The sequence below is a fragment of the Muscardinus avellanarius genome, assembly GCF_963383645.1.
Source record: "Muscardinus avellanarius genome assembly, chromosome: 4".
Taxonomy (NCBI): domain Eukaryota; kingdom Metazoa; phylum Chordata; class Mammalia; order Rodentia; family Gliridae; genus Muscardinus; species Muscardinus avellanarius.
Genome location: NC_137789.1, coordinates 33,895,025 through 33,908,859, shown reverse-complemented (window position 1 = coordinate 33,908,859; position 13,835 = coordinate 33,895,025). Strand labels below are relative to the sequence as shown.

The 13,835-nt window shown below is 38.9% G+C and overlaps 1 protein-coding gene across 1 annotated transcript; it reads right to left on the bottom strand.

The window, feature by feature from the left end:
- Positions 1 to 6,298: 6,298 nt before the first annotated feature.
- On the bottom strand, positions 6,299 to 12,739 carry ABRA (actin binding Rho activating protein; the record flags this gene model as incomplete). Its single annotated transcript, XM_080693963.1, has 2 exons — positions 6,299 to 6,776; positions 11,937 to 12,739. 2 exons carry the CDS (start codon positions 12,737 to 12,739, stop codon positions 6,299 to 6,301), a joined length of 1,281 nt encoding a protein of 426 aa, XP_080550089.1.
- Positions 12,740 to 13,835: the final 1,096 nt, after the last annotated feature.

The window sequence follows — 13,835 nt, the reverse complement described above, 5'->3', positions numbered from 1 at the left end:
GGCGCCATAGCTACCAAATTTGGAGGAGGAGTAATTAAGGTCTCATATTCTAGAGCACCTAGATGCCCTTAGTGAAGAACTGAAGAGTAAAAAGGACAGGTGATCACAGTCCTAAAGTAGCCACTTACAAAACCAGACTTGGAAATAAAAGTGTACAGCAAGAGTTAACAGTCATCTGAAGGAGCAGCTCTTTCAAACCTTGAACGTATAAAATTGTAAAGATGATCCTTACAAAAGCAGAGATGAAGAAACTGGAAAAACTGATAGTCATTTTTACTTCACTGATTTGTTTGAAGGACTTCTTCCCGCAATAACTTATGAGAATAAACTACTTTGCAGACTTTTTCTCATAAGAAAAAGTAAGGATAGCTCTCATGATTTCAACCTAGGAACTTAGGTGTATTATTCATGGAAATGATCAGTGTATAAAGAGAAAAACAAGCTCTAAGAAATGGGGTTAGTTATTGACTACAATATGATAACTGGAGAATCAATTTGGAAGATGTACTTAATATTCCATTCTGAAAGGTAAAAACCTTTACCAACAGAGCCGGGCGTGGTGAGAAGCACAGTAGAGTACAAAACCTCGCTGTAAGCCTGGCGTGATGGCGCACGCTTGTAATCCCCACGCTTGGGAGGCAGAGACAGGAGGATCGCGCAGGTTTGAAGCCAGCCGCGCGCTCACTTAGGAGACCCTGTTTCCAAATAAAAATGTAAAAATAGGTCTGGGAGTGTAGCCCGGAGGTAGAAGGGCTTCCAGGAACCCCAGTACCACCAAAAAAAAAAAAAAAAAAAAAAAAAAAACCTTTAACAACAGTAGCATACAAGCAGGTTTGGAGCTATACCTGTGAATGAAATGCCCTAGGGGATTATAGAACAGATTACAATTAGGATTCCTAGCTGAGCGTGGTGGTATAGGCTTGTAATCCCAGCATTTGGGAGGCTGAGACTGGAGGATCGTGGTTCACAGACAGCCTCAGCTACTTAGGCCCTCTGCAACTTAGTGAGACCCTGTTTTAAAATAAAGAATAAAAAATAGGGCAGGAGGTGTAGCTTGGAGGTGAATGTCCCTGGGTTCTATCCTCAGACCCGCAAAAAAAAAAAAAAAAAAAAAAAAAAAAAATAGGATTCCTAAAATAGATTTTTGGTATAATATGAAATCTTCCATCTTAATAAGTTAAAAGAACAAACTGAATTTAAAAGGTGGGACAAAATAAGGGTATGAACTAAAATATAAAATCTGGAGAACAACAAATCTTACACTTCTAGCAAAATGGAGAAAAATGACTTAAGTTAAAAGGAGACAGCCCAAGGAACCTTAAATGATAACATCTCTGTGTCAAACTTGGCAATGTAGGGGAAATTTAGAAACATTTGGAAAACAACTTATGAAACCTGATCCAAGAAGATATAATATTCTATATTATAGAATATAAATCTGCTAATTAAAAAAGATAGCCTTCCAACAAAAAATAGGACCAAACACTTCCACTGGGTAATGCTTATAGATATTTAAGTAAAAAATAGTATCAGTCTTTTTAGGCACATTTTTCCAGGGTACTGAGTAAAGAGCCCTTCTCACATACTTTTTGAGACTGTCATGACTTTCATGCTAAAAGCCTACTGTGTTTGCAAAAATAAATTACAGAAAAATCTCATGAACTTAGGTGTAAAGTTCTAAAAGTAAAAAGTCATTCAACAGTATCCCAAAAAAATAATTCATATCCAAATCACTCTAGGAAACCTAGAGTAATTAACATTTTTCATTTGGTGCAATTTGCCAAATTAACAGAAAATAGAAAAATAGTCCTAATTATCTTTGTGGAAGCAAAGTAAGAATTTAATTTCAATGCCTATTTATAATGAAACAGCAAACTAGTAAAGAAGATAACTTTTCTTGATCTGGTAAATTATCTTTGAAAAAGGTATAGGAAGCATACTTGTGAATTATTGAAAGCTTTCTTCCATAGGTAAGACACCAGATAATGACAACTGCTACCTTATTCAACATTGTTCTAGAAGTTCTAACCAGTGCAACAGAGCAAGGAAATGAAAAATAAGCCTTAAGAACGAGAAGAAAAAATTTAAAATGTCATTTTACATGGTATGATTATAAGTAAAAATTCTAGAAATATAAAAGTATTAGAATTTGTTGACTTAGCAAGACCTTTGAATGCAAGTTTGATACACAAAAATCAAAAGAGCAAAACCCCTTAAGTCTTTAAGTATAAACTAGTAGTAAAGTACTACCATAACACTAAAATGCCAGCTATATAACAACTGCAAAACAAGCTCTCTGGCAGACAACATTGAAAGATGTCAATTCTCTAAAATTAACCTGTAGTGACAGTGAAAAATCTTAGCCTTGTTTTTGTGAAAATTAAGCTGATTCTACGATTTATGTAGAAATGTAAAGGCTATGAATAGCTAAGATGATGTTGAAGAACAGGGTCGTGATAGTCAATACAGACGTGATCAAAAAAGCTGAACTAGTATGGTCTTGGTCAGAATTCAGGTCTTTTTAAGAAGAGGATAGTTGCTGGGTGTGGTGGCGCATGCTTGTAATCCCCCGCACTTGGGAGGCAGAGACAGGAGGATCGCACTGGTTCAGAGCCAGCCTCGCTGGCTTAAGAGATCCTGTTTCCAAATAAAAAAGTATAAAATAGGTCTTGGGGTGTAGCCCGGAGGTAGAAGGGTTCCATCCCCAGTACCACCAATAAACAAACAAATAAATAACAACAACGACAAAAGGAGGATAGTCTTCAGTAAATGGTGCTGGGTAAATGGATAACTGTACGGAACAAGAAATCTTCACTCATGTCACTGTAAATAAGAATTACAGATTGTGGCTCTAATTGTGAAAAGTAAAACAATAAAACTATCAGTCTGAAAAGAGATGGGTATCTTCATGACCTTGGGATAGGCATATATTTAAGTAGGATACAAAAAGCATTAAGGGGGAAAATTATACATTAAATATTTAAGTACTTCATCAAAAGGCATTACAAGGAAAAAGGCACCCTACAAGAGAGATGTTTTTATAATATGTAAGTCTGGTGAAAGACTCATGTCCACAATATATAAATGACTGCAAATCAAGAAAAGATAGTTCAACAAAAGAAAAGTCAGAACTTGATCACATTCTATAGAATGTTTGTTTGATTTTGATACTAAGGATCAAACCCACGGATGAACTACACCCCTGGCCGCTTAATATGTTTTTTTAAACATAGGTTGCTGAGAGCCTCACTCTGTTCATGAGGCTATCCTGAACCTGTGTTCCTCCTGTGTCAGCTTCCCAAGTACTAGGTAGGTGTGCGCCACCATGCCTGGCTTAACCGGTGTTAAAGTAACCAATATGATTTTACTTATTTTTAATTTTTTGTTCATTTTTGTGGTACTGGGATTTAACCCAGGAGCATTTTGCTACTGAGCAACATTCTAAGACCTGTTTTATTTTTATTTGGAAACAGGGTTTTGCTAGATTAATGAGAGTCTCACTACTTGCTAAGACTGACCTCAAACCTGCTCAGAACTTCCCTTCTCATGGTGTAAGTGGGTGGAGGGCCAGGAGGGTGAACTTCGGAATCGGAAGTCATAAGTTTCAAGTTATGAAAGTTGAAAGCAATCAGATATGCAGACAGAGGTCCGAACTAAAGTGGTTAAAAAGAAAAGTTTACACCAACAGGGCAAAACCTTAGACCACTGGAAAGGTTGGAAATTGCACTCTTATCTAATTTATCTATTACTAGGAATTCAAAATTTGCTATGATAATTTATATATACGTATTTGATGACTATAAATGTATTTGTGAGGACTTTTGATAGCATGCTTGCTAAGGTGTTTTTTGTGTCAAAATGTTCTTTTTTCATGTATGAATTTTCCCATTTGTGGAACTTTTAGTTACTAATCATTTGGTTAAGGAGAGAATATGTTTGGATTCCAAATCAGGAAATAGTGATAGGATAAATCTTCTTACAATTAAATAAACATTTGGCATAATAATAATAATACAAAGTAAGAAAAAAATCCACAGGCCATGTGCTATTCCTGTATTAAAGGCAGTCCCTAGGACGAGGCCTATCTCACAAGCTGCTGGTCACAGTACAGGTCACATAATAGCATTTTCCTCCCAACCTGCTTTCTGACCAGAGCCAGACCTTACTCAGAAGCACTAGTGAACATCAGCTTTCTGAGAAGAGGATGCTTACTCCATCCTCAAATGCAAATAAATTAAACTTTTTTTTTTTTTTGCAGTACTGGGAACCAGGGGCATTGTACCTCTAAGCTACACCCCTAGCCCTATTTTTCAGTCTATTTAATTTTGAAACGGTCTTACTGAGTTGCAAAGAGCCTCACTAACTAACTGAGGCTGTCCATGTACCGCAATCCTCCGTTTTCAGCCTCCCGAATGCTGGGATCACAAGCGTGTGCCACCACGCCCTTCTTTGAACTTTGAATAATCTGTGTCAGTGTCCGTGTAATCTGTGATTATTATGAAGCCTTAGATTTTGAAGGCTTGCTCAAAACATTCTATGGATACTAGGAGTGACCCAAGTTATTCTGTATAATTTTGTTGTATTTCAAACATCAGGAAGTGGTAATGTAGAATATAATCTAAAAATAGTACAAGAAGAGTAGAAAACATAAGAAGGCATCTTTTATTCTTATGCTATTTGTTTTTAAATTTGAACAGGTTTCACTGTCGTAACAGAAGGGTGTATGTTATATGAAATTCTACTTAGAAATATTAGTTATTAATTTGTAAGTTGAGATGTCTAGCATGGAAACAAACATGTATACATTTTCTTCTTTAAGAAGATACTGGAACTTTAACTTTGAAAGATAATCACATGAAAATCAAGATAATTCTTAAGTAGTGTAATCTGTGTTTTTAATCTAACACAAAATAATAATAATAAATGCTTGTCATTTTTAGGTATCAAAATTTAACATTCATTTTATTATTTAACACCAAAGTCCTGTAATACTGCATTTAGTAACTTTCACTGAATCTAGTAAGAATTGCAACCCGCATTTTATTCGGTTCCTTTTGAGGATTATATAAGACACGTTAAATCTAAGGGAAAAAAACTGACAACCAACAAGTTAGTGTCAATTTTCTTCTTGTCATGATACTTTTTTTTTTAACCTAGGCAGGACTAATATTGCTGTTTGCTGACTTTTAAACATTTCGTGATGTTTCCTTTGTTAGGGTGTGAAGAAATTTTAAATGCCTCAGTTCTGTTTTAATTCACCAGTAATTCTATGAGATTGTGCTACACTTAACATTCTATTTTGTAAAATTTTCTTTCTCCTTAATTGTGCTTTGACACAAATGTAAGCAGTGTAATTAAGGCTTTGAGGGAAACTTCAAGAAGTCCTGCAAAGGCGAGTCATTCTGAACCTCTCATCTCTGCTCCTTCACTCTTTGTAATGTGGCTCTGGGAACTGAACCCAGAGGCAGCCTACTTCCGATCTACACCCTCAGCCGTATTTTTATTTTTTTTTTAATTTTGAATCAGGGTCTCACTATTGCAGAGCACCTCACTAAATTGCTGAAGTTGGCCATGAACCTGCTATTCTCCTGCCTCAGTCCTCTAAATCCTGGGATCACAGGTGTATGCTACCATGCTCTCCTCTACTTAGCGAATACAAACTTTCTTTACTGGTCCTAAGACTCTCAGCAGTGTCTATTTTTACTTGATTTGCTCAAATCACACAGAAGGGAGAAAGCTAACTCCTCCAAAAATCTATTAAAATCTAAGCCATCAGAGAAACACCAGCAATTTCAATATCTTATTGAAAACTTTTTAATGTGAAGGTGTTGTGTAAGTGATGCTATGGTTAAAAGAACAGCCCACAAAGTCAAGATTTCTGGAAAATTTTAGTGTAATTAAACCAAATTCAATGGACTTTTTTTTTCTAAAAAATGAAACAATATGAAATATGTTCTTCTAATCATTATCTGAGGTCCACATTCTTCTTAGAGCTAATATTTAATTTAAAATCTACAGCAGTTTCTGTAGTGAATCGCCAAATATTTTTTCTAGAAAGGTAAGTGGAATATCAAATATTAATAGTAGTATATATTAATAACAATCTGCTTTCTCAAGTCCTTTGTGTGTGCTTTGTCAAAAGCTTTAAGCTTCCTCATGGAAGTAAAAAGGTCATTGATGTAAAGATTGTTTAATATTTACTGACTTACTACCGAGCAGCATGCATTTTAATCTTTAATGCATCAGCACTTAGCCGTAAGACAACAGTGGGTCGAGTTTGTCTTTTATTGTCGAAATTTCACTGAAGGAGTGTAATCACAACATGGTCATCCCGACCTTGCCATAACATCTCTCCTTCAAAGTGCACCAGTCCGTGTTTCCTGGCACGCATGAGGATGCCCACCACTTTATCTGAAATTCGAACGTATCTGTCAAAGAGTTCTCCAAAAGTAACCTGGACCCTGCCGTCGCGTCTGTGGCGAGCCATGGTGCGGATAACGAAGCACATCTCCATGATTTCTTGGTAGATATGCTCCTCAGCTCGCTTGGCCCTTTCAGCCGTTTTGGTTCCCTCCTTGGGACGGCCATAGCCCTCATCTCCTTTGCGCAGGCGAGTGGACATGGCCAGCTCATAGTCAAATTCATCACTGAAAGGATTCAGCTTCTGGGACTGGATGTGGTCATCAGCCCACTTCTGCCATCTCCCTTTCAAGTTCCCCACCTCGCTGTATTTCCTATGGGCCTTGCAGTTGAGTTTCTCTCTGTATCTGCTTGCCCTAAAGGAGAGAGATGGATGAAGAATCAGGACACTGACATTTCCTTTTGTATTTTCCAAGCATGCGCACCTTAGTCTCTATAATTTATCATTATGAATATATATACATACATACCCCACAAAAGATTAGAGGTGAAAAAATAGTGCGATCCAACTGATATTTTTATTTTGGTGAATGTCCTAGTTGTATTTCCTATATGAATAACAATATGGTTTAAGAGTTATAGTAAACTATTTCAAGAAAAAACTTTCATATGCAAAATTTATTTATGCTTTTTTTTTTTTTTTTGCAGTACTGGGGATGGAACCCAGGAGTATTTTACCTGTGAGCTACACCCCCAGCCCTAATTTTTTATTCTTTATTTTGAAACAGGGTCTCACTGAGTTGCAAAGGGCCCGCAAACCACGATCCTCCTGTCTCAGCCTCCCAAATGCTGGGATTACAAGCGTGCGCCACCACGTCCAGCTTGGCTTAATACATCTTAAATGTATCTTAAAAATGCACATCAGTAACATTTCAGAACTCAATTTTGACATGAGATTTGGGTTCTCAAGTCTTTCCACTTGACATTGTGCCACCAAAGGGCCAAGGAGTTCACACCTCTTTGATAATGAGCTCAACCCCTCCAACCAGGAGCAGGAACCAAAGGTGTAGTTCTTCAGGAACAGACTTGCGTTAAACTTTGTTTTCAGAAGAGAAACGATATCCACTAGATGGCGACCTTTCATTAATTTTTATTTTTTGTGTTTCCAAAGTCTTGCATTTGCTAGTTTTATCTTTATTCTAGAACAGGAGCTGGTAATACATTGCTACATAATTGACTTTATTATTCTTTGTAGCCATATGGAGAAATGTATGTGACAGTTAATTGTGGAAAAGTAGCATGCAAAAACTATATGCAATTAATATTTTATAAAATCTTGTACATATGAGAAAGTACTGGACGCTCCAGGAAGCTCCACCACGCTGAAGTAGAATAGATTTCTCTCAGTCCTGCTTATCTGGAGAGCCTTCATGCCAAGCTCAAGGCCACCCTGAGAGGACACGAATCTCATGCCTACCTCAATGAGGACATGCTTCCAGAGAAGAGACTAGAAAGATCCGTGGAGTAAGTTAACTGTGATTCATTAACTCATATTTGCCACTGTAGTACAAAATGTAAAACATCCTGCCTTTTGGGAGCTTTTGAGCATTTTGACATTCCTCTAATTATTATTATTATTATTATTATTATTATTATTATTATTAGAATACCTACTGGGCACTGTCTTAGGTACTATTGGGTATTCAACAATGACAAATAAAAATATCAAATAAGCACGAGAAGACATTCATGAAAGTAATCTGAGTCATAGAAGTTTGCATCAGTGGCACAATTGCAACTTCAAAATATATAGGATATGCACAAATGAAAAACACTATGTTGATTTTCCTTTAAAAAACTCTCATATTGGTTTTGACTTTGTAATTTAAGAAAGTGTGTGTGTGTGTATGTGTGTGTGTATGTGTGTATGTGTATCTGTGTGTATGTGTGTGTATGTGTATGTGTGTGTATGTATATGTGTGTGTATGTGTGTATGTGTATCTGTATGTGTATGTGTATATGTGTGTATGTGTGTATGTGTATCTGTGTGTGTATGTGTGTTTGTGTATGTGTGTATGTGTGTATGTGTGTGTATGCGTGTGTATGTGTGTATGTGTGTGTATGTGTGTATGTGTGTATGTGTGTGTGTCTGTATCTGTGTGTGCATGTGTGTGTATGTGTGTGTATGTGTGTGTACTTAGAACCCAGAAGTATTTGCTTATATGAATGGGTCTCTGATGCTTTGGTTTTCCTTCTTCTTTTATTTAGGAATTTAGATTCCTCAAGTATTGAAATTCAACATCTTTTGGCATAAGGGTTGATGTGGTAATAAAGCTAAAAAGAAAAGAAACATCTTTTAAAAGAAACCCTTTCTAAATTGTGTTATACTGTCAAACTGTAATTGCCAATATTAGAAGAGAAAGGACATGAAGGGAGTTGATCGTATATGAAAGAATTAGAATATAAGGCTATAAAAATAGAAGCAGATATACCATAATGGGTAATTTTCTAAATCTATAATTATTCTATTTTTCATATTTTCAAAAGTCTGAAAATATAAGTTTAAGTTAGGAAGTTTTTTGTTTTGTATTGTTTTTCCCCCTTTCTGTAGTGCTAGAGATGGACCCCTGGGCTTTGCATGTGCTAGACCCTTGCTCTACCTCTGAGTTACCTCCAGGCCCTGAGCATTAGAAAGCCTCACACCCTCAATACCTTCTTGGTCAAAGAATAGAACAATACCAGATTATCTTTTTTATTTTCAGGTGAAAAGTAGTTTATTGAGCTTTGGAAAGACAATCTAGTACAAATTGAAAGAAAGCAAAGTGGTATTCAGAGACTAACATATTTCAGGAGAACAGTACTGAATCCAGATTTACCTTCTAAGTTTCTTTGTCATCAGTCAACAAATTTTCTTATAATCAATACTTCCCCGATCTTGCTATCTAATTCTACCAGACATTATAATTAATATATATTGCAAAGTCTAGCTTTGTTCACTGAGATAAATTCTGCAAATTATTTATCTGCCAAATTTAAAAATGACAACAGTTCAGTGTTGCTTTCTTATATGAATGGGGCACTTTGCAGAAAGATAAGAATATGAAGGCCTATTTTATGGCTGGGCCTGGTGGTACATGCTCATACTCCTAGTACTTGGCAGGCTGAGACAGGTTCACAGCCAGCCTCAGCTACTTCGTGAGATCCTCTGCAACTTAGTGAGACTCTGTTTAAAAAATAATGAATAAAAACTATGGCTGGGGTTGTAGCTCAGAGTTAGAATGCCCCTAGGTTCAATCCCAATGCCACAAAAAAACTCATAATTCCATCATTTGGGGGACAAAATTATATAAATAAATCATTAAATATGCAATAAAACACGTAAGGGATCTAAAGAGTATGTTTCAAGGCAACCCAGATATATTAGCATGGAAAACATTCCCGGGCAGGTGCCCTTCACCTGAATTTTGAGTCTTAGCTTCTAAATGTCATGATGACCTAGAGGTGAGTTTTCTGGTCTAAGACAGGAATCTGGCATTCCTCCTCCTACCCAGATGCACTTCCCTGTGGGTTCCATCCCCTCTCCATCTTTGCAGAGAAATGCTGGGGAGAGTCTGCAGCTCTGTGTACTGGTTAGCTTGCTCTTCCCTACGGGAAGTGTCACTAGTATGATTAATGGGAGCATGCAGTTAATAGGGTCACCTTTATCAGAAGCAGTGCGACCACATTTAAAAGGCAGAGTGATCATTTCTGATCATCGGTAACACCTTTGTTCTCTTAACTAAGTTTGAGACCTTGGCCTGTAGTTCTCTTTGCAGATACTACCTGCCCTCAGAGTCAATGGAAAGAGTTTCCTGTTCTGGAACTGGGTGCAGGTACCAGGAGTCCATACTTTTGCTTCTGTGAATCCTTCAGTACAGTTGTACCCAGACCCTACACTTACAGAGTTACTAAACTGTATTAAACCTATACTGAGCTCCACTGAGACTCTAGCAGATTAATAACACAAGCTCTGGCAATATCCTCTCTAGCTTTATCACTTAGCTTACTAGTCCTATGACTTGGGTGTTTTTCTTTACATCTCTAGGTCTGTTTCCTTATTTATCAGAGGCCACCCTCATGCTCAACAACTGGACAGAAACTAGAGGAAAGGATGAGTGATTGGTACTTTTAATCTTGTACCCTTTCCTATGAGAGAGGATCTAATCAGATCCTATATAGTCAAAAGACTATTTGATATAAGGAATAAAATATAAACCAGTTTAATAGTAAAACCCTAGTGAGTAAAACTACTATTGGTAAAGAATTTCTCTCTGTTTTACCAAAACTTAATCGTATTTGTTTCTATTTTTCATGGAACATCTTAACCTCCAAGAAACTCTATGTATGACATCATTTTCTCTCCACTGACAAATACAGGGAGAAGATAGCACCTACAATTAAAAACTAGTGAAAAAACTCCCCTTCATATTGACTTAATAATGACACTTTCATTACTCTCAGGTAAGTTGAGTCTCTTCCAATAGAAAGTCCCATTCGACTTCTGCTGAGTTTGCTAGCACGCTAGGCTTCCCACTGACATTAAGAGCTTCTCTTGCTCTGTAGCATATTCTGGCGCCCTGTGTACCCTGAGACTAAGGAAAGGAACTGAAGAAGGAATGAAGGGATTTGAGCACCCTGCCCCCTAAAACCAGAGAACCAAGCTCCTCACAGCTTTATAGGTTGGGACATCAGGCCTGGACCTCCACATTAAAATGAGTACAATTTACTAAGGAGCTCCTGAATTGATAGTTACTGTCTAAAGAACTTCATAAGATGTGAATTATCACATTCAGTTTTTAGGTGAGGACACAAAAATCTCAGGATTGCCAAGCAAGCATGAGTCAAATCTATTTGCCTCTTATTCAGAGCTGGTATCCTTCTGTACCACACCAAGAAGGTACCCTGCATATGCCTGACTTCAGAAACCCTGAGAAGGGTCCTGATACCAGTTGCCACTTTTAGGTGAGACAATTTTTTCTTTTTTTTTGTTTTTTGGTGGTACTGGGGATGGAACCCATCTACCTCCGGGCTACACTCCCAGACCTATTTTGTATTTTATTTGGAAACAGGGCCTTTTAAGCCAGCGAGGCTGGCTTTGAACCTGTGAGATCCTCCTGTCTCTGCCTCCCAAGCACAAGAATTACAAGCGTGCACTACCACGCCCGGCTTTGTTGAGACAATTTTTTTTTTTTTAATTTGGAAACAGGGTCTCCTAAGCCAGTGAGGCTAGCTTTGAACCTGCGTGATCCTCCTGTCTCTGCCTCCCAAACGCAGGGATTACAAGCATGTACCACCATGCCCGGCATTAGGTGAGACAATTTTTAATAGTGGCATGGACCCAAGGGTCTGTCTCTGTCTGAGGTTAGCACTGTCCTTTTAGCCCAAGGACATGCTTTCCCTATAGGACTCACTGCCTGCCCAATTTTTCAGATGCTCGGTCTAGCTATAACAGTACTTTCCTTCTCTCTGGATTCCTGTAGGGGATCGAGGCTCCTTAGTGATGCTGGTACAATGAATGGAAATGCACAATCACTTACTGGGAGGGCAGGGGACGTTTGATCCTGGTAGCAGCCTGGACACCGTCCTGCTCGGGCCTGTCCTCCGTCTCCCCTCCGTAGCCGCTGTCCTCCGTGTCTGTGCTGTCGCTCTTCCACTTGGGCTCCTCCTGCTCCATCACTTTCCAGCCTTCGGTCAGCTCAGACACCAGGTTGGCACATCTCCTCCTCCGCGTCGGGGAGGCATGTCTGTGAAGGATGCGGTCGATGTCATTCTCTGGTGGTCCGGGTTCAGGTATGCCACCATCGTTCTCATACCTGTGGCTAAGAGAGTTCATGTCTCCTCCTCTCTCATAAGCCTTGCTGACAACCGTTTTGGTCACCTCTTTCTTTTTGATATGGGAGATCTCTGTGGCTTCCTCTGCGCTGTGGCTGTCTCCATGTCCCTCTGGCTTTGGGGATGGGGATTTGGGGGTACTCTGAGTTTTCTGGAGGGGAATGGGGTCTGTCTCTGGCTTAGGAGCTGGGAGTGGGTCCTGGGTCCCTCCGGGCAGCCAGCCTGCAGGCTCCTGGGCCTGCCTGGTGCTGTTCTCAGTCGCCCACTGCTGCCAACCTCTGGCCAGGTTGATGACCAGGGTGGCTGTGCGTACCTTCCGGAGGGCGCTCTTGGCTGGCCCCTCCACCCTTTCCTTTTCTCCGGGAGCCATGCTACCTGTTCCTTTTCTGCCAAGAACCTGGGCACTGGCTAAAATGAGTGTGGTCCAGTGAAGTGCCTGGGGTTTAAATAGAAGCAGGGTGTGGGGTGGGAAGGAGAACTCGGTGTTGGTGGAAAGTATGCAAAGCATTTCTTGCCAAGACGCAGTGCCTTTGCTCTGATGGTGTGCTTTTTTTAAACCCTGATGGCTCCAGTTTCATCCCAGCAGAGGGGAATCACTGCTGGTAAAGGACAGCGATACAGTCACTCCCTCGCTTCTCTAGGTGCCAGAATGGAAATTACTAGATCGAATCATGTGCTCAACTTTATACTTGCCTTGACCTTAAAACATGATCTTACTTTTTATAGGAGCACACAGTATGCGCACAAATTGTGCTAGGAACATGATAGGCTTGTTTGCACTCAACCTTCACAGCCCTCAATATAGCTGTTAATTCATCCCATTTTATAGTTGAGTAGATTGAACTTTAACTTCCTCCTGCTAATACTATCTGAGATTTGAACCGACAGTAATCTAACACAAAGGCTGAGGCTTCTTTCATTTTGTTATTAAAGATCCCAAGTTGCCCTTAGTTTTCTTTTTTCTTTTTTTCTTTTCTTTTTCTGGTGGTACTGGGGATGGAACCCTTCTACCTCCGGGCTACACTCCCAGACCTATTTTGTATTTTATTTGGAAACAGGGTCTCTGAAGCCAGCGAGGCTGGCTTCGAACCTGTGTGATCCTTCTGTCTCTGCCTCCCAAGCCCGGGGATTATAAGTGTGCGCCACCACGCCCGGCTGCCTTTTATTTTTTAACCTTCAACTTCATTTAAAATAGACGTTAGTAGATCATCTGATCCACCCTTCACTTTCCACAAGAGAAAATTGATAACGGGGAAACCAAGGTCCAGATAAATAAAGATAAATTATTTTCTAGTCCCAGGTTTGCTTTAATGTATAGACAAGTGTATGGATATATAAGACAGTTGAATTTTTAGCTTAATCACTTAAAAATAAAAGACCTCTGCACACATTGAACTTTAGAAATGATTATTGGGATGCATCTTCCCAAATAATGTTTTTAAAAAGACCATTTAAAGACAAAATAAATGAATGTCTTCAGAAGCACAACCCCACCCCAAACTTGTTTATAATAACACAAACTATGCTGGGTACCTGTGATCCCTGTGTTTGGGAGGCTGAGACAGGAGGATCTCAGATCCAAGGTCAGCCTCTGCAGCTTATTG